The sequence below is a fragment of the Salvelinus fontinalis genome, chromosome 16 (genome assembly GCF_029448725.1).
Source record: "Salvelinus fontinalis isolate EN_2023a chromosome 16, ASM2944872v1, whole genome shotgun sequence".
Taxonomy (NCBI): domain Eukaryota; kingdom Metazoa; phylum Chordata; class Actinopteri; order Salmoniformes; family Salmonidae; genus Salvelinus; species Salvelinus fontinalis.
In genome coordinates, this window is record NC_074680.1 from 10,132,450 (window position 1) to 10,157,683 (window position 25,234).

General features: G+C 41.9%; 1 protein-coding gene and 1 pseudogene across 4 annotated transcripts; one reads left to right on the forward strand and one right to left on the reverse strand.

Moving 5' to 3' along the window:
* Positions 1-384: 384 nt before the first annotated feature.
* LOC129812484 (xaa-Arg dipeptidase-like) lies at positions 385-4,886 on the forward strand (annotated as a pseudogene).
* On the reverse strand, positions 4,821-23,767 carry LOC129812622 (gamma-aminobutyric acid receptor subunit rho-1-like). 4 transcript variants are annotated; one of them, XM_055864342.1, is made up of 10 exons: positions 20,735-23,767; positions 13,906-13,959; positions 13,571-13,677; positions 9,465-9,532; positions 8,841-9,064; positions 7,911-7,993; positions 7,654-7,794; positions 7,281-7,479; positions 6,986-7,083; positions 4,821-6,552 (listed from the first exon to the last, which is right to left on the reverse strand). In XM_055864342.1, the coding sequence occupies exons 1-10, from the start codon at positions 20,848-20,850 to the stop codon at positions 6,116-6,118; spliced, it is 1,527 nt and encodes a 508-aa protein (XP_055720317.1). In that variant the 5' UTR covers positions 20,851-23,767; the 3' UTR covers positions 4,821-6,115. The 4 variants fall into 4 exon arrangements, with proteins under 4 accessions (XP_055720317.1, XP_055720316.1, XP_055720319.1 ...); XM_055864341.1 differs by having other exon boundaries at positions 6,887-7,083; XM_055864344.1 differs by having other exon boundaries at positions 6,147-6,552; positions 7,327-7,479.
* Positions 23,768-25,234: the final 1,467 nt, after the last annotated feature.

The window sequence follows — 25,234 nt, forward strand, 5'->3', positions numbered from 1 at the left end:
GTGTAGTAATAGTGAAAAAGAACCTCTGATTCTATTTATTAGTTTCATATTAATTGAAATGCAGAAGGCTGATGGACTTCACTCGATTCGCTTCTCGTTTAGCCTACATATGTGAGATTGCAAAAATGACACCATTCAAAACAGTCTCAGCCTTGCTTATGACCATCTATAGATTAAGACAAATGCTTTCCAGGCCTACTTAAAAAAAAAAAAATCTAGTTAATTTCCGAATGGTTTAAATTATAGCCCCATAATAATTAAAGCCTTCCTCAGATACCTCACATTGAATAAGTGCACATTCTTACTCCAGACAGTAGATGGCGGTGAGACACCTCTGCCCTAGTTATTATCTCAAAATCAGTATCCCACAGAAAAATGTAAAACATAAACAACTTTTACTGCGCAAGACTATTACTAGTTTGCTGGACTGCTAAACAGATTACGGCACTAGGCTCTCAATCGCGTGAAAATAGAATGCAGTTGAAACACAATATTGGATCCTGCATCCGGCACAATTCAAGACAAGCTGTTCATTCTAAACCAAGACATATGGTGGTGTCCAGAGCGTGCGTATGGGGAGAAACAGTCACGCGACAGGCTCGTTCGTTTTCTCTCTGATGATAACTTATGGGAAGTTTAAAGTCACATACTGCCTACCGCAGTTATGACGACATGGGGCCCATTAGGTGGCAATGGCGGCGACAGAGCTTTGAATGTGGGATTCCTTTGCGAGTACGACGCGTTGCCAGGTATTGGCCATGCATGTGGACACAACCTTATAGCAGAAGTCGGTGTGACTGTTGCACTAGGGCTGAGGATTAGTAAGAGAACCAACAGACTGTCTGACTCCTCTCCGTGTAAAGGTACATTTTTCCAGCAGCGAGTGCATATATTGTGGCATTAAAGGTGTGTCCATTTGTCCACTTACTAAATGATTGTGCATGGATAAAATGTCACCATCTGACACTTGAATAAAGGATCGATTGACCTACTGATTGATTAAATTGCCTCAGTAAACACAGCCATGTGTCATTGCCATAGGGGACAGTTCTTGGGACCCCAGCAGAAGAGGATTGAGGAGGGAAGGTTGACCTCATCCTGGCTGGGGCATTTGAAGACATGGATGTTGTCTTCATGGCTCACCCCGCTCAGCAGGATGTTGCCTTCCTACCCTGTGTATCCATTACAGAGTGAGATTCTGTTTCTGCCGTCTGTATCCAATTCCAGTTTACAACATTTTAACTGACTGCTTCTGCCGTCTGTATCCAATTCCAGTTTACAACATTTTAACTGACCGTTTCTGCCGTCTGTATCCAATTCCAGTTTACAACATTTTAACTGAACGTTATATGTTCCATTTTGGTTCAATCTTTGTTAATCTATTCTCAGTGGGACAGTGAAGTACCATGGGAAGGATTCTCATGCTGCAGCTTACCCCTGGGCGGGGGTCAATGCCCTGGATGCAGCAGTGCTGGCGTACAGTCAGTTCTGAGGCAGCAGCTAAAGCCAGACTGGAGACTCCATGGTAAATAATGAATGAGAGAGGCTCCTACTGTCATGTACCTGCATGCAGGGGCGCAACTTTCACTGGGGACGGGAGGTATACAGTTGAAGTCGGAAGTTTACATACACTCAAGTTGGAGTCATTAAAACTAGTTTTTTGACCACTCCACAAATTTCTTGTTAACAAACTATAGTTTTGGCAAGTCGGTTAGGGCATCTACTTTGTGCAGTAATTTTTCCAACAATTGTTTACAGACAGATTATTTCACTTATAATTCATTGTATCACAATTCCAGTGGGTCATACGTTTACATACACTAAGTTGACTGTGCCTTGAACAGCTTGGAAAATTCCAGAAAATTATGTCATGGCTTTAGAAGCTTCTGATAGGCTAATTGACATCATTTGAGTCAATTGGAGGTGTACCTGTGGATGAATTTCAAGGCATACCTTCAAACTCAGTGCCTCTTTGCTTGACATCATGGGAAAATCAAAGAAATCAGCCAAGACCTAAAAAAAGAAAATTAAAACATTGTAGACCTCCACAAGTCTGGTTCATCCTTGGGAGCAATTTAAAAACACCTGAAGGTACCACGTTCATCTGTACAAACAATAATGCGCAAGTATAAACACCATGGGACCACGCAGCCGTCATATCGCTCAGGAAGGAGACGCGTTCTGTCTCCTAGAGATGAACGTACTTAGGTGCGAAAAGTGAAAATCAATCACAGAACAACAGCAAAGGACCTTGTGAAGATGCTGGAGGAAACGGGTACAAAAGTATCTATATCCACAGTAAAACGAGTCCTATATCGACATAACCTGAAATGCCGCTCAGCAAGGAAGAAGCCACTGCTCCAAAACCGCCATAAAAATGGCAGACTACGGTTTGCAACTGCACATGGGGACAAAGATTGTACTTTGTGGAGAAATGTCCTCTGGTCTGATGAAAAAAAAATAGAACTGTTTGGCCATAATGACCATTGTTATGTTTGGAGGAAAAAGGGTGAGGCTTGCAAGCCAAAGAACACCATCCTAACCGTGAAGCACAGGGGTGGCAGCATCATGTTGTGGGGGTGCTTTGCTGCAGGAGGGACTGGTGCACTTCACAAAATAGATGGCATCATGAGGAAAGGAAAATTATGTGGATATATTGAAGCAACATCTCAAGACATCAGTCAGGAAGTTAAAGCTTGGTCGCAAATGGGTCTTCCAAATAGACAATGACCCCAAGCATACTTCCATAGTTGTGGCAAAATGGCTTAAGGACAACAAAGTCAAGGTATTGGAGTGGCCATCACAAAGCCCTGACCTCAATCCTATAGAAAATTTGTGGGCAGAACTGAAAAAGCGTGTGTGAGCAAGGAGGGCCTACAAATCTTCTCAGTTACACCAGCTCTGTCAGGAGGAATGGGCCAAAATTCACCCAACTTATTGTGGGAAGCTTGTGGAAGGCTATCCAACACGTTTGACCCAAGTTAAACAATTTAAAGGCAATGCTACCAAATACTAATTGAGTGTATGTAAACTTCTGACCCACTGGGAATGTGATGAAAGAAATAAAAGCTGAAATAAATCATTCTCTCAACTATTATTCTGACATGTCACATTCTTAAAGTAAAGTGGTGATCCTAACTGACCTAACACAGGGAATTTTAACTAAGATTAAATATCAGGAATTGTGAAAAACTGAGTTTAAATGTATTTGGCTACGGTGTATGTAAACGTCCGACTTCAACTGTATGTATATATATTATGTCCCCCCCACACTTCTAAAACCAAAGTTGCGCCCCTGCCTGCATGTGTGTGCATAACCATTGAAAGTAATGTTTTGATTTGATGTGCTTTAAAGTGATATTTTGGTATTCACCTGTTGCACCTGTGCAGTTAAGTATCAAGTTTTTGTGTACACCATTGATGGCTTCATACTGTAACAGCTGTTGAACAAACCACCATACCTGGCTGATCCACAGTCTCTGTGTACACCTCTTTCTTATCAGACATAAAGGTTCATTTGGTTTCTTCTTTGTCTTCTTCCACAGGCATCATCAACCATGGTGGAGTGAAGCCTAACATCATCCCAGCCTACACCGGGCTGGAGTACTACAGTGGAACACTCCACTGGTCACGGACATGTCTGACCTCAAAGCCAAGGCAGAGGCCTGCTTCAGGTCAGCTGCCATGGCAACTGGTTGTCAAGTAAGCATGCTCAAAATAGCATTTTTTTTCCGTTGTCCCTTGTTTACCATCAAGGTTGAGGGAAAATATGTTGGTGGGTAAGTCGTGTAAGTTTATATCCTATAGGTGGGGAGAACTTATCCAAACCACACATATTCCAACATCCTTCCCAACACCACCCTTGCACAGCTCTACGAAGAGAATGGTAGAGCCTTGGGGATTGAGTTTGTGGAAGTGCAGAACAATTTCTCAGGTAGCAAAAATGAAATAATAATAATTGTAGAGAGAGTAATATTACTGGAGATGAGCACTTGTCTTCATAGTCTTGTCTATGTCTTGGCAGGTTCCACTGACTTTGGCAACATGTCATTTGTCGTCCCTGGGATACACCTTTTCTTTTACATTGGCACCGATGCACTGAACCATACTGAGGAGTATACCGCAGCGGTGGGTAGGATTCAGTAATAAAAAGAGATGGGTACTGCTCAACTTGATTTCAGCCTATTTTAAGCTCTATAAAATAAACTGTGAATACAGAAAATGGATACAAAATGGACCCTGGTACAGACTGATTTTCTGACCGTTATGACATTATTCACATCAGTGTAGGCTGTTGAGGGGAGGACGGCTTATGAGCCATCCTCCCCTCAGCAGCCTCCACTGATTCACATGCCTATTCCATTGAATGGTCCAGGTGCAGAAAAGGCCCAGTTTTACACGCTCCGGACGGCCAAGGCCCTGGCCATGACAGCTGTGGATGTACTGTGCTGCCCTGAGCTGTTTCACAAGATGAGGGTGGAATTCTCTGAGGCCAAACTGAAGCAGGAGCAAGGACCGAAAGACAAGGACACTACTGGCTCCACACATTCATGGAAAAAACATTGATGACCTCGTGATTAACAGGAAGTATTGATTCAAACTACCTCTAGTCAGAGGCTGCTCTGCAATCAGTGCCAAGTTGCTCATGATTTTCGAAGAATGGTAATCATTGTTATCAATGAAGCAATTCTAATACACCATAAAGCAAAGATTCTAATGAGAAGCTACAACATTGCAATTACTGTAATATGTCAATTTCCATGTCTTTACTTTGCAGTAGGCTAGTTCAAAACGTGTTCTTCCATTTCAGATGCAATGACTTCCTCTTTCTCAGAAAACATCACATTTTATTAAATATGTTTAACAGTGATCACAACATAGCTTTACATAGGTGTGTTGAGTGATTCTTCTCATATTGATTATAAAAATAAGGGGTATTTGGAGACACAATCTCTCCTAGTAAGACAATAATATATCCATCCTGTAGCTACCATATGAGGTTATCTACGAGGTTATGTATTCAAACGGATTCAAAGGGGAACAAACTCTAAAACCTGAAATGACTAGTACAGTGAATCTCACATAATAATATACACGAAGAGACATTAACGTCAAAAGTATCAAAATAGTGGGAAAGAAAACAGTCTAAAGTGATTTGTACATTTGGCTTCAAAAAACCTAACCTGTTTGTTTCTTATGTATTAGTGTCACATGTAGTTGTGCTATTGATGTGAAAATGATCACAAAGTGAAATGGTTGCTTATTACCAACAAACTAGTGTTTAAGATCAGAAGCAACGATACATAACATCCAAATAGGGTGTTCATATTTTAGAACGGCAAATACGAAAATAAAAATGAAAGATATCGCCTGAAATTCAGGCTTTCGACTTTAACGGGCTAGCGCTCTCCGGGGCACTATCTAGTCATAGTCATGCTAAGTCACTAATATATACACGTCATCTCAAGGCCCTTCACCCAGTGGGCAAGCCTTAAGATCTGAAACCTATCAATGTTGTTTTTCAGTTGCTTAGTTGTCCATTGGTCACAATCAATATGACACAATCCCAAAAAGATAGAATTTAATATTAATCGTGACCATAATTAAAAAAAAAACGTCTCAATGTCAAATGTATAATCAACAAGGGGCTATACCTATGGGAAATAATTCACAACATTGTATTTCAAAATTTGACATTCCCAAAACATTGCAATCAAAAATAGTTTTTCAACCCCGATGCACCAGTTATCAATATTAATTAGTCTGATGTTTGAGAAACCATATTGTAACTGAACATTTTCAGTGGATGTTTAAATAAAAATATTGCACTCAATTTTGTAATGCTTGACCCGGTGGCTCAGTGGAAATGACGATAAACCCTTATAACTGTTTTCTTGAATGGAAAGAGTACATATTTAAATAAGTCTTTAAGAGGCTCGGTCAAGAAGGCAATGTTCCTTGCATTTTATGAGCCATATCTCTTTCTCTGTCTTGAAAAACAGACAAAAACATGTTCTCTCTGTGGCCACTATCCCTGTTAATGGAGTCCTGGGTCATATTCATTAGGGCACACTCTAAAAATCGACAAGTTCAGGTAGTCCCACTCCCTCCCTGTTTAAGTCAGTTCTCTGTCCATTTGGTGCTTAATAAATATGACCATGTTGTGCTCTAACTGCAGCATGTGAGTGTGATAGGGTAGAAGAGTCCTTCCCCATTTGTGGCACAGGTCAGGCGTTAGGAGTAGATAGACCAGTAGATGATGTTGAACAGGGCGTAGGAACCAGGGAATAGGACCCGTGAGTACTTGTCTATGGCGTGGGTGTCTATCCAAATGTTCACATAGCCTGGCCTCTTTACCTGGCCCGTGAGCTGGGGATCCCCCAGAACCACCTGGGCCAACATCCTCTCCTGCCTGCCGCCGTTCTCTGGCATCCCATAGTTCCCTGCTGTGCCATAGTTCGCTGTGCTGTTGACGTCCATGGTGGTGTAGCCGGAGATCTGGGGGTCGCACGTCATGTCGTCCGGGTTGCCAATGCCACAGGTACAGGGCAACTGCAAGAATGCGGAAGTAAAAGGTGAATTAACGGACAAGACTTAAACGACAACTGAAGTATTTGAAGTGGCTTTAAAGACACTAATATGTCTAATATGCAACTTATTTTGCATAGGGCTTCTAAAGAAGGTTGTTTGGCAAGAAAAGTTTTCGGGGACTCTGTGTTGAAATACTTCCTCCTGAGGCTACTTATGCAGTTTAAGCTCCTTATGCCACAACATTTGGCATATGGAGAGATATGAGCAATGTTGTGCACCAGATGTTGTCCTAAAAATAAATGAATACAGAAAAGCAGAAAAACATTTCATGTTAATGAAATTAAACAAAATGTACCCTTTCTCTTAGCTTCCTCTCTTTCCGTTCCTGCACGGTCGAGAGGTAGTTGACCGCTGCATACTCTATGACCGAGAGGAAGACAAACACAAAACTGACCCACAGGTAGATGTCTACTGCTTTGATGTAGGACACTCTGGGCATGGAGGCGTTGACTCCAGTGATGATGGTGGACATGGTGAGCACCGTGGTGATACCTGGACAGTCAAAACAGAGGGTTCAGCAACCTAGGAGATTTGACACCGATCTCCATTGAAATAGCTTTTTAGTCTGTCCCTTTACAGTTCATTTTAAGCCTCATTGGGGCCACCATTGAGACCAAACATCACAATCAAACACATGAGCATCAAGACTGTACTACATCTCAAATAGAAAACTGAAATATCCATTAAACCTAGAGCTAGAAACTTTCTTGTCCTTCTGGCAAGGGCCTTTCATACCCAAAGGGACCCTAGCGGGGACAGCCCTGCGGTCAATCCAGAAGGAGACCCAGGACAGCATGACCATGAGGGTGGCAGGGAAGTAGGTTTGGAGCAGGAAGAAGAAGACGTGGCGTCGTAGAGTGAAGTGGATGTACAGACGGTTGTACCAGCCTGGGAAGGAAAAAAGAACACAGCTGATATTCTACGCAGATCCTGTCCCTTTCATTTGTTTCCATTCCCACAGTGCAGAGGTCTGAAACTCACGACCCGCTGGCTAAATGCGGCCCGCAAGGCAATTTAATGTGGCCCATGGTTGTCTTAGTAAATATGTGACTTCAGGGTTACCTGTACTGCTATAAAAGGCCAGCTTTGTAGTGGTGTGGAACTTCTGGATGAGGAACTGGGATAAAGATATCCTCTCGTCCGTGTTCAGTGACTCGTTGCCTTTCTTCCAGTACAGCATGAGGTCATCGTCCGTGTACGCGTCTGATGAGAGAACGTTAAAACCCCCCCCAATGAATACCTCACATGATTGTGATAAAACTGGATCAAATGTCATCAGAGATGTGTAGGTAAATGGTGAAGTTGAGAGATGCACTCACAGCTCTCTATCTCCAGCGAGCAGGTCTGTGTGTCCAGAGGGAAGCGACTCAGGTCCATGTTGCACATGGCCGTGACTGTGATTCTGTAAGAACAAAAGTGACAGCATAGCATGACTTATGTCAATTTAACGTCTAGTTTTGATTTACATTTGGTTGAGTTTTCAACTAACGTGAATTCAATCAAAAAAATGTCACCATGTCATTGGGTGAAAAAAAGACGACAAAATGCCCCTACGTTGATTACTATTTGCAAAGCCAATCAGTTTTCCACATTGATTCAACGTCATGACATGATCTTTGGGGGGTGAAATGATGTGGAAACAGTGTTGAGTCAACCAGTTTTTGCCCAGTGGGATGTCACTGAAGGACTTATGTATAACATGGGTTACATGAGGTCTCTATTTGGCTGGGGAAGGAAAAGTGTTTAGCGTCCATTTCAGTGTTGTCCATCTGTCTCATAAAATGGAAAATTATGTCACGCACTGTATATCTTTCAATGGACATAATTTATTCAATGGACAAAATATGTGTTAAGATAACTCATTCAAGTGTTCCAGGTTGTCCAATTCAACAACCCAGGAAGGTTGCACTCACGTGACCAAACCTTTTCCCATATGGTAACATTACATGCTTACTAAGTAGCATGTTCAATAGCTTTGTTTAGCAGTCCAACAAATCGGCCTTCTTCATATACCTTGATAAATTAGTTTGAACATGAGCTCAGCGCTAAATCCAATACCCTTGAGGGTAAGTCATCAAACGAGGGTCGTGTTCAGCTAGCATGAAAACGTTCGGAAACGGGGTACTATCGGAACCTGTCCAATAAGAAACGCTTGTTTTCGTGTTCCGTTGCAAAACTTTTTCTATGGTGTGCCCTAATGGACACGGCCCAGTTCTCATCATTCTAATACAGGAGAGCTGAGCAGCTACCTTAGACTGTAGAGCACATTTCCGTCAGGGTGCACCCTCAGCATGACGTTGTCTGTGGTGGTGTCATGGATGAAGGACCTCTTGGAGTGGACGAAGAACATGTCAGGAACCCAGATCTTCTTGGCCAGCCTGCTGTCGAAGGTCATGCTCTGGTTATTGGTGCTGGGGAAGGACAGGCGCTCGTCCTTCCAGTAGTGCCTCAGGTACAGGGTCATGGTGAAGTCCTGAAACAACACAACAGGGGCTTGTTATGGCGGTGGTGGTGCCCTTTGTCGGGGGACAATCACACCTATCGATGAAGCTGCTTTTTGAATTGAATGTAGGTACAGCATGTGTTGAAGGATTCCACATATGAGATATCTGATTTGAGTGAGCTTAATTTTTTGTGCTTACGTAATATTCATGAAAGGCTTCTCTGGTTGAAACATTTTCTAGATAGTGGAATACTTTTGCAATAGTATGGGGCAAAGATTTAGCTTGGTCAAGCAGACTGACTGCTGTGCTCACGTTTCCTTTCGCTTCAAAGTGAAACAGAATGTGAGCTATCGTGCTATGAGGCTTGTTACACCAGGCTAGGAAAGATTACTCTTCACTGTGTAATAAAGAGACTCAAATCCCACTCACCATATCCACTTCAGAGATTGTGTCCAGACTTTCAACCTGAACATCTACCCCAACTGGAATAGGGGGTCCTGTAATTAAAGACAATTATATTAATAGAAAGTTCAGTGAGAGAGTAGATTTTCAGATTGAATTTACTATATTTGACCTCTTTTCAAAAAGCTATCAAAGAAATGTAATTACAAGAGCACTACAGTTTTTCCTTCATGCATTGCTGTAATGGATACTCATTGATTCTACCACAGAGAACATCATGTGTCAGGTACACCACCTGTTCACGAAAATGGTTCACTCCTACAGACAGTAGGAGTCACATGGCCGTGGCTTGCTATATAAAGCGGGCAGACAGGCATCGAGGCATTCAGTTACTTTTCGATTGAACGTTAGAATGGGCAAAACGAGTGACCTAAGCGACTTTGAGCACAGGTTCCAGTATCTCAGAAACGCCCGGCCTCCTGAGCTTTTCAAGCATGACAGTACCTAGAGTTTACAGAGAATGGTGCGACAAACAAAACACATCCAGTCAGTGGCAGTCTTGTGGACGAAAACAGCTCGTTGATGAGAGAGGTCGAAGGAGAATGGCAAGAATCGTGCAAGCTAACAGGCGGTCCACAAGCAGGCAAATAATGGCGCAGTACAACAGTGGTGTGCAGAACAGCATCTTGGAATGCACAATTCGTTGACCCTTGTCACGGATGGGCTATTGCAGCAGACGACCACCCCGGGTTCCACTCCTATCAGCTAAAAACAAGAAGAGGCCGCTCCAGTGGGCACACGATCACCAACACTGGACAATTGAGGAGTGGAAAAACATTGCCTGGTCCGACGTCATGCTGATGGCAGAGTCAGGATTTGGAGTAAGCAGCATGAATTAATGCCCCCTTCCTGCCTGGTGTCAACAATACAGGCTGGTGGTGTAGTGGTGTGGGGAATGTTTTCCTGGCACACATTAGGTCCCTTGATACCAATTGAGCAATGTTTCCATGCCCTGAAGAATTCAGGCTGTTCTGGAGGGAAAGGGGGGTCTGACTCGAAACTAGATGGGTATACCTAATAAACTGGCCACTGAGTGTATTGTGACTAGGCTGTGTGGAGTATACAGTAGTTTTATTCAAATACAGTGTAGGCCTATTAATAGGCTGGATTTGCTTGTGCCATGACTGGCTATTTTTGACCTATTTTAGCCTTTACTCACCATCATCCGCCATTGTACAGGAATACAATTAGGTCACAATGGATCAAGTTGTTGCAGCGTCAAACATCTGGAAGCTATTGAGATCTTTTTTCTCTCTCTTCCAGACAGATTTGGAGCTGGTGTGGCAAAAGGAGACATTGTTTTCCCACTTAACCCGGAAGCCTGCCGCACCAATGTGTCGGAGGAAACACCGTGCACCTGGCGACCATGTCAGAGTGCACTGCACGTCACAGGAGTCGCTAGTGTGCGATGGGACAAGGACATCCCTGCCGGCCAAACCCTCCCCGAACGTGGACGACGCTGGGACAATTGTGCGCCGCCCCATGGGTCTCCCGGTCGCAGCCGACAGAGCCTGAATCTCTAGTAGCACAGCTAGCACTGAGATGCGATGCAGTGCCTTAGACCACTGCGCCACTCGGGAGGCCCAATAGTAGACATTTTAAAGGAGGATCATTCATAGTGTGATGTATTTATCACTCAGATTACTCTTACAGTCTGTTATTGTTTATTTTTATATATTCATAAAACAAGATATATTTGGCCATTGTTCTGGTCAAAAATATGACATTCATTTTCAGCAACCCACATGTTGCTTGATCCATGGGCTTGTGTGAAACACATTTTGTCATTTGGCCTAGATCATTGATGTATCTCTGACCTGAGATGGCCGTCCTCAAGGTATTATGGATTCCAAACGTGTAAATAACTCAAAAAGAACATGTCACTTTAACATGAGAACCCATTAAGCCTCTCACTAATACAATAGATCCCACATGCAGGGCCTTTAATCCCACAACAGCAAATCCCTGTACGTTGACCATGAAACCACAAACTCTGTCAACATCCCTGTTAAAAGAAAGAGTACCAGCATGCCAATGTACAGCTTGTCATGTTGCTGGTGTCATAAGGGCTTTTGGAGGCCTGAGCTGATGAGACCATTGGATAGATTGTACGACCCCGTTTAAAGGGAAAAAATTATGCTCTAAGCAACATTGAAAAACAACAAAAAAGCAACTGCAACAACAACTAAAAGGAGCGAATAAACTATTTGTACATTTTGCCCTCAAAGTAATTTGTGCATCACTGTTGATGCACAGCACATACATTGATGAAGTGGACCTTCAAATCTTATGTGGAGCATGTTTTTCACATACAGTTGAAGTCGGAAGTTTACATACACTCAGGTTGGAGTCATTAAAACGCGTTTTTCAACCACTCCACAAATTTCTTGTTAACAAACTATAGTTTTGGCAAGTCGGTTAGGACATCTACTTTGTCCATGAAACAAGTAATTTAATTGTAAACAATTGTTTACAGACAGATTATTTCACTTATAATTCATTGTGTCACAATTCCAATTGTAAACAATTGTTTACAGACAGATTATTTCACTTATAATTCATTGTGTCACAATTCCAGTGGGTCGGAAGTTTACATACAGTAAGTTGACTGTGCCTTTAACAGCTTGGAAAATTCCAGAAAATGATGTCATGGCTTTGGAAGTTTCTGATAGGCTAATTAACATACTTTGAGTCAATTGGAGGTGTACCTGTGGATGTATTTCAAGGCCTACCTTCAAACTCAGTGCCTCTTTGCTTGATGTCATGGGAAAATCAAAGAAATCAGCCAAGACCTCAGAAAAAAAATTGTAGACCTCCACAAGTCTGGTTCATCATTGGGAGCAATTTCAAATGCCTGAAGGTACCACGTTTATCTGTACAAACAATAGTACGCACGTGTAAACACCATGGGACCACGCAGCTGTCATACCGCTCAGGAAGGAGACGCGTTCTGTCTCCTAGAGATGAACGTACTTTGGTGCAAAAAGTGAAAATCAATCCCAGAACAACAGCAAAGGATCTTGTGAAGATGCTGGAGGAAACAGGTACCAAAGTATCTATATCCACAGTAAAACGAGTCCTATATTGACATAACCTGAAAGGCCGCTCAGCAAGGAAGAAGCCACTGCTCCAAAACCGCCATAAAAAAGCCAGACTATGGTTTGCAACTGCACATGGGGAAAAATATCGTACTTTTGGAGAAATGTCCACTGGTCTGATGAAACATTAATAGAACTGTTTGGCCATAATGACCATCGTTATGTTTGGAGGAAAAAGGGGGAGGCTTGCAAGCCGAAAAACACCATCCCAACCGTGAAGCACGGGGGTGGCAGCATCATGTTGTGGAGGTGCTTTGCTGCAGGAAGGACTGGTGCACTTCACATAATAGATGGCATCGTGAGGCAGGAAAATTGTGGCTATATTGAAGCAACATCTCAAGACATCAGTCAGGAAGTTAAAGCTTGGTCGCAAATGGGTCTTACAAATGGACAATGAACCCAAGCATACTTCCAAAGTTGTGGCAAAATGGCTTAAGGACAACAAAGTCAAGGTATTGGAGTGGTCATCACAAAGCCCTGACCTCAATCCTATAGAAAATTTGTGGGCAGAACTGAAAAAGCGTGTGCGAGCAAGGAGGCCTACAAACCTGACTCAGTTACACCAGCTCTGTCAGGAGGAATGGGCCAAAATTCACCCAACTTATTGTGGGAAGCTTGTGGAAGGCTACCTGAAACGTTTGACCCAAGTTAAACAATTTAAATGCAATGCTACCTAATACTAATTGAGTGTATGTAAACTTCTGACCCACTGGGAATGTGATGAAAGAAATAAACGCTGAAATAAAGCATTCTCTCGACTATTTTTCTGACATTTCACATTCTTAAAATAAAGTGGTGATCCTAACTGGCCTAAAACAGGGAATTTTTACTCGGATTAAATGTCAGGAATTGTGAAAAACTGAGTTTAAATGTATTTGGCTAAGGTGTATGTAAACTTCCAACTTCAACTGTCCTAAACCTGATGATTTCACTAGGTAGAATTATACAAATTATATGACTCCTGTAACGTCTTACCTCCAAATGCTGGTCTCATGGTAAAATCATGGTCATCTATTCTTAGGAGCTGCTCAGATTTTGTCATGGGAGATTTTGTCATGTCTGAACTTCGCTTTAGAATTGGTCTGTAGATAGGAAAATGTGTTATTTTATAGGGTTAGGCTATGAGATTATCTATTTTTTTCAATGGGCAAAGACATGTTTTACACTGTCAAGTAGGGTATCAAATTACAATTTCAGCTTTACTGTATTTACAATATCAATAGTAGTGATAACACCTTTCATGTTATGCTATGAGTTTGCAACCCACTTTTTCAGATCAGCGTTTTTGTACAATGACAATGAACTCTAACCTTTCAGACTTGCTATGAGTTCCTCCATCCATTCTTGACGTTTGTCTCCTGGATCTGTTGATGGGAAAAATCACAAGAATTTTGCAAACAACTTCTGGTCAAAATGTCAAGATGAATTCCAGTATAGGTGGTAGAAACAGAAGTGACAAAGGAGCATAGAAGTGTAGTAACCTTGTAATGACCTATAATCTTGCTGAAGACCATTGTATGACAGTAATGTGAGGCTGAAATACAAAGGAAGTTTGGTGCAGCAACAACAACCTACAGTGAGCTACGAACGTATTGGGACAGTGACACATTTTGTGTTGTTTTGCCTCTGTACTCCAGCACTTTGGATTTGAAATGATACACTGACTATGAGGTTAAAGTGCAGACTGTCAGCTTTAATTTGAGGGCATTGTCATCCATATCGGGTAAACCGTTTAGAAGTTGTACATACAGTAGTAACCCCCATTTTAGGGGATCAAAAGTATTGGGACAAAGGTTTAGTATTTGGTTCCATATTTCTAGCACGCAATGATTACATCGACCTTGTGACTCTACAAATTATGGTAGCATCCATATTAATGTAGAAGTGTTTAGAAACATATTCTATTCTTATTTACAATAAAAGTGACTCCAAAATAACACAATACATTATTTGCCATTCATTTCTATTGGACCAAAAATATTCTGAAACACAACCAAAACAAACAGAAAATGCATCCAACATTTTTTTGTAGAGTCACAAGATTGATGCAGTCATTGTGTGCTAGGAATATGGGACCAAATACTAAACTTCGGACTACTTTAATACACCTATAAGTGAATTTGTCCCAATACTTTTGGTCCCCTAAAATGGGGGGACTACAGTAAGTACAACAAGGTCTGTAATTTATAAACGGTTCACCTGATATTGATGAAAATACCCTCAAATTAAAGCTGACAGTATGCACTTTGTATCCTTCCAAATCCAACGTGCTGAGTACAGAGCCAAAACAAACAAAAATGTCAGTCCCAATACTGTCACGTTGCTGACCTGTTTTCCTTTGTCTTGTATTTATTTAGTTGGTCAAGGCGTGAGTTGGGTGGGTTTGTCTATGTGTGATTTTCTATGTTGGGATTTTGTGTTCGGCCTGGTATGATTCTCAATCAGAGGCAGCTGTTAATCGTTGTACCTGATTGAGAATCATACTTAGGCAGCCTGGGTTTCACGTGTGTTTTGTGGGTGTTTGTCTTTCGTGTTCGTATTCGTGCCACACGGGACTGTTTTCGATTGTACTCTGTTTGGATTCTATTTGTTAATTTGTTTCATTGTAGTGTTCAGTTAATTTTATAATAAATTATGGACACTTTCCGCTCTGCGTCTTGGTCCGATCCCTACACCTCCTCTTCAGACGAAGAAGAGGAAATCTGCCGTGACAAATACTTTTCTAGCTCACTTTATATCATGTTTTCTTATACAACTAAGCAAAATTTTACTCTCAACTTGGCACAAGGAGATAGATCAGGCTGATTCATTGCCATTTTTATCCCAAAAGATATGAAGGGCATGAAGGCATTCAGAGAAACACTCTATTTCGAGAGAACACACTCATCTCTTGACAACGCTCAAAGAGATCCTACATCTGAATGAATTGTCTCTTTGATTGCATTATCCCAGTCAGGGCATAAACATTTGAAACAGAATACAAAAATAGATTTCCCCCTAAAACCCTAAACTGGATTAATGGGTAGCCTAGACGCATGAGTGCATGTGGTGACATGCCCCACAGGCGTGCATGGAGAGAGAACAGCCGACAGCGATATTATCTACCGTGACAATCAGAGAGAGAGAGCTACTGGGTGCTAACTGCTGTGGGCTGATGGGTAATGGATGCTATTCCTCTCTGTACGCCCCAGCAGCTAATCCGCTTGGCAGAATCCCCTACACGAACCAGAGACTAGAACAGTCTGTCAGTGTGTGTGTATGCATGTGTGTGTGTGTGTGTGTACGACTGAATGTGTGTGTCTGTGAGTGTGTGTGCGTGTGTGAGTCTGTCTGTCTGTCTGTCTGTCTGTCTGTCTGTCTGTCTGTCTGTCTGCAGAACACTGCCTTTGGGCTTCCTATAGTTCTGCTGCTGCTATACAGCTGCCTGCCTTTTCTGGACAGACGGAGTCAACAACATGATCGTTAATCGACTCCTGTTAAGTGCACATAAGAAGTGCAAACTCAGTTAAAAGTGCATCGCAGTTCACAGATCCCAATTGAAAATTGCTCTGTCCAGAAATAGGTTTGCTCAGGTTTTGTGATTGGATCCACAGCAAGCCAACAAGCCATTGCATTTCTCAGAATCGGATTGTACTATTGATTATTGTTGTTATTTGGTGCCATTCAAGAGGACAGAGAATGTTTTTCATGACCTTTGGAGAAAGACCTTCGGGGTGAGAAGTCAGGGTTAGTTAGTATACCATCAGTGTCTGTTAAACTTAGCTAAGCTGGTCTGATAGTGTTTTTGTTGTACTCTGTTCGCTTGTTTTTCATAGAGAGAAAATAACACATGTTCAAGTCTAAGCCATATATGTACAGTTTATAGGTCTGGTTCAAGTTATGTGTCACTAACATTTGGTATCACTCACACCAATATAGGCTACTATGTTTCAATTGCAAAAATGTGTGGCATCTATGACCATACAATTAATCATTTCCAGTCTACATGAGAGAGAAATTGGTGATCTACAACAATATTTGAAGAGTCATTTCCAAACGCTATTTATCAACTGGGTGGTTCAAGCCATGAATGCTGATTGGCTGACAGCCGTGGTATATAAGTATACCACAGGTATGATAAAACATTTATTTTTACTGATCTAATTACATTGGTAACCAGTTTATAATAGCAATAAGGCACCTCAAGCGTTTGTGGTATATCTGCTTTGCGTCGTATATACCCTTAGCCATGGTATATTGGCCATATTGCCTAAATTATCTGTACATTTACAGAAATGTAGGTAAATTAGCTTTTATTGTTTAAATAAATGATGAAAGCGATTGGTGTGTTTTTTCACAATCTAATCATGGCATGGGGTTGTTTAATGACAGACATGTATTTATTTAATATGTATCACTTGATGGTTTCATTTCAAGAAGACAAATAATCATTTTTCTTTTGCAAAATCCCTTGCAAAAGTATTCATACCCCTTGAATTTCTTCACATTTTATTATGTTACAAAGCGGGTTAAACATGTATTTGTAATTTTTTGTCAACAATGTACTCAAAATATTTTGTAATGTCAAAGTGGAAGATTAAAAAAAAAAGATGAATAAAAATGTGATTCATTAAATATAGTAATTGCATAAGTTTTCAGCCGCTTTGTTCAGGCAAGCCTAAATTAGTTCAGGAATAAAATTTGGCTTAACAAATCACATAATAAGTTACATGTAATCACTCTGTATGAAATAATGGGGGTTGACATAATTTTTGAATGACTAACCCTTCCTTGGTCCCCCATACAGTACATACAGCATCTGTAAGGTCCCTCAGTCAAGTATTGAATTTTAAGCACCGATTCAACTACAAATCCAGTGAGCTTTTCGAAAGCCTCATAAAGAAGGGTAGTGATTGGTAGATGGGTAACAATAACAAATCATACATTAAATGTATATTTAACAAGCATGGTCAAGTTAATAATTATGTATTAACCACCCAGACACATCAAAGATACAGTCGTCCTTCTGAACTGAGCTGTAAGGACAGGAATGAAACTGCTCAGTGATGTTACCATGAGGCCATTGGTGATTTTAAAACAGTTTCAGAGTTGAATGGCTGTGATGGGCGAAAACTGAGAATGGCTCAACAACATACAGTAGTAGTGATTCCACAATAAGGCACTAAAGTAATAGTGCAACAAAAAAAGCATGGCAAAGGAAAACACTGTTTGGCCTTAAATGCTAAGCTTTATGTTTGAGGCAAATCCAACAGAAAACATCACTGAGTAACTGCGTCCTTAATTTCAAGCATGGTGGTGGCTGCATCATGATATCGGTATGCTTGACATCGGAAAATACTGGGGAGTTTTTCAGGATAAAAAGAAACGGGATGGAGCTAAGCACAGGGAAAATCCGAGAGGAAACCCTGCTTCAGTCTACATTAGACCAGACACTAGGAGAGGATTTCACCTTTCAGCAGGACAATAACCTACAACAAAAGGCCAAATCTACACTGGAGTTACTTACCAAGAAGACAATGAGTGTTCCTGAGTGGCCAAGTTACTGTTTTGACTTAAATATGCTTGAAAATGTATGGCAAGACTTGAAAATTGCTGTCTAGCCATGATCTCCAAAATCTTGACAGAGCAGGCCTTGAAGAATTATGAAAACAATGATGGGCTAATATTGCACAATCCAGGTGTGTAAAGCTCTTTGAGACATACCCAAGAAGACTCACTGTCACGACTCTGACCGAAGGTGGCTCCCCTTCCCGTTCGGGTGGCGCTCGGCGGTTGTCGTCGCCGGCCTACTAGCTGCCACTGATTCTTTCCTCCCCCTCCTTGTCTGTTTATTGGTTACACCTGTTATGCGTTTGTGATGATTAGTTGGGCTTTATTAGTCAGCCGGCCCGCCTGTTTCTTTGTGCGGGATTGTTTGTTGTAACATTTGTGTATGTTGGAGACGAACGTGTTTGTTCCTGTTCGTGGGTTTTGCTGGACTGTTTTAGTCCCTGTGTTTTGGGCATTTGTTTTTTAGCACCCAGTGTTTCGTGGGGTGGCCTATGTCCGCCGTGTGTGCATTAAAGAGCACTACCTTGAACTCTCTGTTTCCTGCGCCTGACTTCACACCCACGACACCCAGATCGTTACACTCACAGCTGTAATCGCTGCCGTTTTTAATATGTAACATGTTTAATCCACCAGAAAAGACAGAACAAATATTACAACAAATGTTATGGTTAAACTCAAATACACAAAAACAAATAATTGGGGGGAGGGGACTCAGGGAGCTGAATACTTATGCAACGACTATATTTTAGTTACTTAATATCTCTTCATCTTTAATTATCTTTTATTTAACCTTCCACTTTGACATTACAGAGTATTTTGTGTAGATTGTTGACAAAGAAATGACAATTACATTCATTTGAATACCAAATTGTATGAAAAATCTGAGAACAGTGATATTTTTACACACACATGAAGGTACCCATAAGCAAACATTTCTGATGATAAAAAAAACGTGAAGAATTGGTGAATATAGCATTTTGGAAGTAAACTCTTAAATTTGTATAACTTTGAAATAAAGAACTTTACATTTACCCTGAAACATATAATTGTGATTCAATATCTTAACACAATGTTTTTTCCTTTAAATTTAAAACATGGTTGTCCTGTAAAAGTATGCGTTGCCTAATGCCTATCAGACTCTATAACAGGGATCATCAACTAGTTCAGCCACGGGATGATTTTGTTTCTTGAGCGGATGGTGCTGGAACACAATTACATATCATTTGTAGACAGGAAATTGACCGCAAGAAGTCCAAAAAGATATAACAAAAAAATTATAATTTAAAACTTTGCTTACATTTATTTGTATACAATCACATATATCTCTCTAATATGCGTGGGGTTACATTGGAACAGATTTCCAAAATTAAAATCACTTGGAGCTGATTTACTGGTGTTTTTACAGTCTTTTATGTACAACAATTAAAACATGTAAATACAAAAACTTGATATAAACCATTGATATATATTTATAAGCCATCTGTAAGATTGGTCTAATGGTGAACAGATTTCTAGTTGCTGTTTTCAGATCAGACCTAAAAATAGCTCAAAGGGCCATGATCACATGAGAGTGATACTGTCTAAAGGAGACATGGTTTGTGGGATTATGATATGAAAGGGCCTTTGGAATACATTAAGTGGGCATAAATCACGCAAAGCTGATAAAGGCACCCTGCACTTTGGATAGGAATTTTTTCATCTTTACCAGAGATTAACGGGTGCACTTGTCATTGTAATGTAGGATTCAGCTATCACGTTTAAGGAATATTTCATATTTTGCATGCTGTGGTATTTGTTATGGTATTTGCGGCTAGCAATTAATCCATCAGTCCCGCATAATTAGTTATGTTTGTTGTTAAGTGTATGCATTTCATACAAACTATTCATTGAGCCTAGCCTGGTCCCAGATCTGTTTGTGTTGTCTTGCCACCAGCTCTGGTCGTTGACATGCCAAAAATAGGTGACTAAACACCACAATACAGCACAAACAGATCTATGACTAGGCTAGGTTGAGCTAGGGCTCCATAAACATGTATCATAAACGGATCAGAATTACATACATTATATCTGCCAATAGTGCCACATCCAGCACACCATGGAGGAACAGCCAAAACATCCACCAATAGAACATAAATAGATACTGGAACATAGGTGCCCTCTCTAATCCCCTTTCTGAATAAATCTGAATTCACCTGGTGGGGTGAGGAAACAGGTGAGGAAAACAGAACAGGTGACACATTATTATCACCAAGTGGAGCTCACCCAGGCACTCAGCACCAATCAAATATGTGTCAGTTGGTAGAGCATGGCGCTTGCAAAGCAAGGATTGTGGGTTCGATTCCTGGGACCACCCATAGGTAAAAATGTGTGCACGTATGACTATACATCGCTTTGGATGAAAGCATCTGCTAAATGGCTTATTACTAATACTATTATTAAATACTATTATATTAAATGAAATCACTTTAAAAAAAATACAGATTCACATTTTAACCCATGCCCAGATCTAAAATATGAATCAAATTATACATTTCATGCCATTTTAAAATGTATTTCATGTATAGATGCCAGGATGTAAGGTGCATTTACCTGCTTTGTTTGTAGGTCTCTAGCTTTTGGCCTCTTTGATGAGCTGATCTCCCAGCAACCCCCATGAGGCAGATGCAGAACAGCACAAACACAGTATCCACTTGCATGGTGCACATACCACTGTGGACCCCTCAAATTCCAGTCAAATTCCACACCCCACTAGGGCTAAAACCTCTCTGCGTGGGTCCTGGAACATTGTCTTCAGCAGAACAGCTTCGGGCTGGGTAAGAAGCAGCAGCTCTGGCCTGACCAACAAAACATCCCACGGTGCTTAATCTCCACAGTGGAGAAAAGCAATTTTGACTAAACCTATAAATCCTTGAGCGTCAGATTGCACAGATTAGATCCCTCCAGTGGCGGATGTGGCTCACTCGCTCTGCTCTGCTGCTCTACTCTACTCTGCTCTGTACCGCCCAGACCAATTCTCATAATGATGCGGCATGCTTGTTTGGGAGGTCAATGGTGGGAGATATTGTAGCTACAGGATCTGGATCGCACAGTCAGACAGAGTCCTTGATGTGGAAGGCTGTTAAATCCCTCAGCTGCGTGTTTATGTGCTATTCAAAGTGTCTCCCGAGGCTTTTTTGCTAAGACATCTTCGAAGGCTGCAAAAGTATGCTGCTAAAATATGGCTTCAGCCTGAGTTTTGCTAACATAGTTATGTGGGATTAGCCTACATACACTCTCTAAAGAGATTGGTGTCTATTGGATGAGCCTAACCTATTTAAAGAAATCGTTCATTAATATATAAATTAATCATATTCATCAATGAGGAGTATACCAGTATAGGCTGTCATTAATTATTTTAGGAAGTCAGCTCTGTTTCTGAGTAGTTATTTTGATAATCCACATAAACTCAGCAAAAAAAGAAGCGTCCTCTCACTGTCAACTGCGTTTATTTTCAGCAAACTTAACACGTGTAAATATTTGTGTGAACATAACAAGATTCAACAACTGAGACATAAACTGAACAAGTTCCACAGACATGTGACTAACAGAAATGGAATAATGTGTCCCTGAACAAAGGTGGGGTCAAAATCAAAAGTAACAGTCAATATCTGATGTGGCCACCAGCTGCATTAAGTACTGCAGTGCATCTCCTCCTCATGGACTGCACCAGATTTGCCGGTTCTTGCTGTGAGATGTTACCCCACTCTTCCACCAAGGCACCTGCAAGTTCCCGGACATTTCTAGGGGGGAATGGCCCTAGCCCTCACCCTCCGATCCAACAGGTCCCAGACATTGGGACAATGGGATTGAGATCGGGCTCTTCACTGGCCATGGCAGAACACTGACATTCCTGTCTTGCAGGAAATCACGCACAGAACGAGCAGTATGGCTGGTGGCATTGTCATGCTGGAGGGTCATGTCAGGATGAGCCTGCAGGAAGGGAACCACATGAGGGAGGAGGATGTCTTCACTGTAACGCACAGCATTGAGATTGCCTGCAATGACAACAAGCTCAGTCCGATGATGCTGTGATACACCACCCCATACTATGACGGACCCTCCACCTCCAAATCAATCCCGCTACAGAGTACAGGCCTCGGTGTAACGCGCATTCCTTCGACGATAAACACGAATCCGACCATCACCCCTGGTGAGACAAAACCGTGACTCGTCAGTGAAGAGCACTTTTTGCCAGTCCTTTCTGGTCCAGCGATGGTGGGTTTGTGCCCATAGGCAACGTCGTTGCCGGTGATGTCTGGTGAGGACCTGCCTTACAACAGGCCTACAAGCCCTCAGTCCAGCCTCTCTCAGCCTATTGCGGACAGTCTGAGCACTGATGGAGGGATTGTGCGTTCCTGGTGTAACTCGGGCAGTTGTTGTTGCCATCCTGTACCTGTCCCGCAGGTGTGATATTCGGATGTACCAATCCTATGCAGGTGTTGTTACACGTGGTCTGCCACTGCGAGGACGATCAGCTGTCCGTCCTGTTTCCCTGTAGCGCTGTCTTAGGCGTCTTACAGTACGGACATTACAATATATTGCCCTGGCCACATCTGCAGTCCTCATGCCTCCTTGCAGCATGCCTTAGGCAAGTTCACACAGCTGAGCAGGGACCCTGGGCATCTTTCTTTTGGTGTTTTTCAGAGTCATACGACAGAGGGTGGACAATGGTTTCTCCTCAGGGAAGTGTGTTTAGTCCGGTGTCGTTCACCCTGATGATAAATGACATATTTAAGGAGGTGGGACAGGGAGTGGTTGTGGCCTTGTATGCCGATGATGGGGCTGTATGGAAGAGAGGTGGGAATGTGAAATATGTGATGAGGAAGATGCATGAAGCTGTGGGAGTTGTGGAATATTGGTCTCTTACATGGGGGTTTATGGTGTATTCTAGGAGGAAGGTTTAAGATGTTAGGCTGCAAATATATGGTCAGGATATAAGTAGGGTGTCTGAGTTTAAGTATTTAGGTATGTGGTTTAATGAGGGGCTTACGTGGAAGAGACATATTGAGCATATTGAAATTAAGTGTAGGAAGGTGCTGAACCTCATGAGGGCAGTGGCAGGATAGGATTGGGAGTCAGATAGACATACACTGTTGTATATGTACCAGGCATTGATCAGGTCATATTTGAATTATGGATGCTTTGTATATGGATCGGGAGACAAAACGATACTACAGTGCCTGAATAGGATACAGTCAAGGGCCCTGAGATTGTGTGTGGGTGCCTTCAGGAAGACACCTGTTGAGGCATTGCAGGTGGATAGTGGGGAACTACCACTGAGGATAAGGCGGGACGAACTTGCATTAGTGTACTGGGAAAGATCGAAAGGGAGTTCAGAAGGACATCCTGCAGTCACGGCAACTGGGGAATGCTGGGAGCGAGTAGTGTGTAAGCAGAGGGCGTACTGTACGGGTGGACTATCGGGCAAAAGGTGGTAGAATATGGACTGGGGAAGAGAAAGATAGGGCAGGCAATTGCATTGGGGAACATTCCTCCGTGGCTGTTTCCGAAACCAAGTGTAGATGTGGACATGATTGAGGGTAGGAGTGAATGGGGTGATGATATATGTGTGGAGAGATACAGTTGAAGGCGGAAGTTTACATACACCTTAGCCAAATAAATTTATACTCAGTTTTTCACAATTCCTGACATTTAATCCTAGTAAAAATTCCCTGTCTTAGGTCAGTTAGGATCACCACTTTATTTTAAGAATTTGAAATGTCAGAATAATAGTTGAGAGAATGATTTATTTAAGCTTTTATTTCTTTCATCACATTCTCAGTGGGTCAGAAGTTTACATACACTCAATTAGTATTTGTAGCATTGCCTTAAAGTTGTTTAACTTGGTTCAAATGTTTCGGGAAGCCTTCCACAAGCTTCCCACAATAAGTCATGTGAATTTTGGCCCATTCCTCCTGACAGAGCTGGTGTGACTGAGTCAGGTTCGTAGGCCTCCTTGCTCGCACACGCCTTTTCAGTTCTGCCCACACATTTTCTGTAGGATTGAGGTCAGGGCTTTGTGATGGCCACTCCAATACCTTCACTTTGTTGTCCTTAAGCCATTTTGCCAAAACTTTGGAAGTATGCTTGGGGTCATTGTCCATTTGGAAGACCCATTTGAGAACAAGCTTTAACTTCCTGACTGATGTCTTGAGATGTTGCTTCAATATATCCACATAATTTTCCTTTCCTCATGATGCCATCTATTTTGTGAAGTGCACCAGTCCCTCCTGCAGCAAAGCACAACCACAACATGATGCTGCCACCCCCGTGCTTCACGGTTGGGATGGTGTCATTCGGCTTGCAAGCATCCCCTTTTTCCTCCAAACATAATGATGGTCATTATGGCCAAACAGTTCTACTTTTGATTCATCAGACCAGAAGACATGTCTCCAAAAAGTACAATCTTTGTCCCCATGTGCAGTTGCAAACCGTAGTCTGGCTTTTTTTATGGCGGTTTTGGAGCAGTGGCTTCTCCCTTGCTGAGCGGCCTTTCAGGTTATGTCGATATAGGACTCGTTTTACTGTGGATATTGATACTTTGTACCTGTTTCCTCCAGCATCTTCACAAAGTCCTTTGCTGTTGTTCTGGGATTGATTTGCACTTTTCGCACCAAAGTAGGTTCATCTCTAGGAGACAGAGCGCGTCTCCTTCCTGAGCGGTATGACGGCTGCGTGTTCCCATGGTGTTTATACTTACATACTACAGATGAACGTGGTACCTTCAGGCGTTTGGAAATTGCTCCCAAGGATGAACCAGACTTGTGGAGGTCTACACATTTTTTTCTGAATTCCTGGCTGATTTCTTTGATTTTCCTATGATGTCAAGCAAAGAGGCACAGAGTTTGAAGGTAAGCCTTGAAATACATCCACAAGTTGTGTCAATTAGTGGTAGGCTTGATTACCAACAACAACGAGACGGCCTACAGGGAGGAGGTGAGGGCCCTCGGAGTGTGGTGTCAGGAAAATAACCTCACACTCAACGTCAACAAAACAAAGGAGATGATTGTGGACTTCAGGAAACAGCAGAGGGAGCACCCCCCTATCCAC

What these genes read in the sequence shown, in the direction of transcription:
- LOC129812622 (XM_055864341.1), bottom strand. Translation starts at nt 20,850, where the DNA reads ATGTGCACCATGCAAGTGGATACTGTGTTTGTGCTGTTCTGCATCTGC. An exon ending in GAGACCTACAAACAAAGCAG is followed by an intron (nt 13,960 to 20,734) that starts GTAAATGCACCT and finishes TCCCATCAACAG; the next exon opens with ATCCAGGAGACAAACGTCAA. An exon ending in AGAGGAAGCTAAGAGAAAGG is followed by an intron (nt 6,553 to 6,886) that starts GTACATTTTGTT and finishes GCATTCTTGCAG; the next exon opens with TTGCCCTGTACCTGTGGCAT.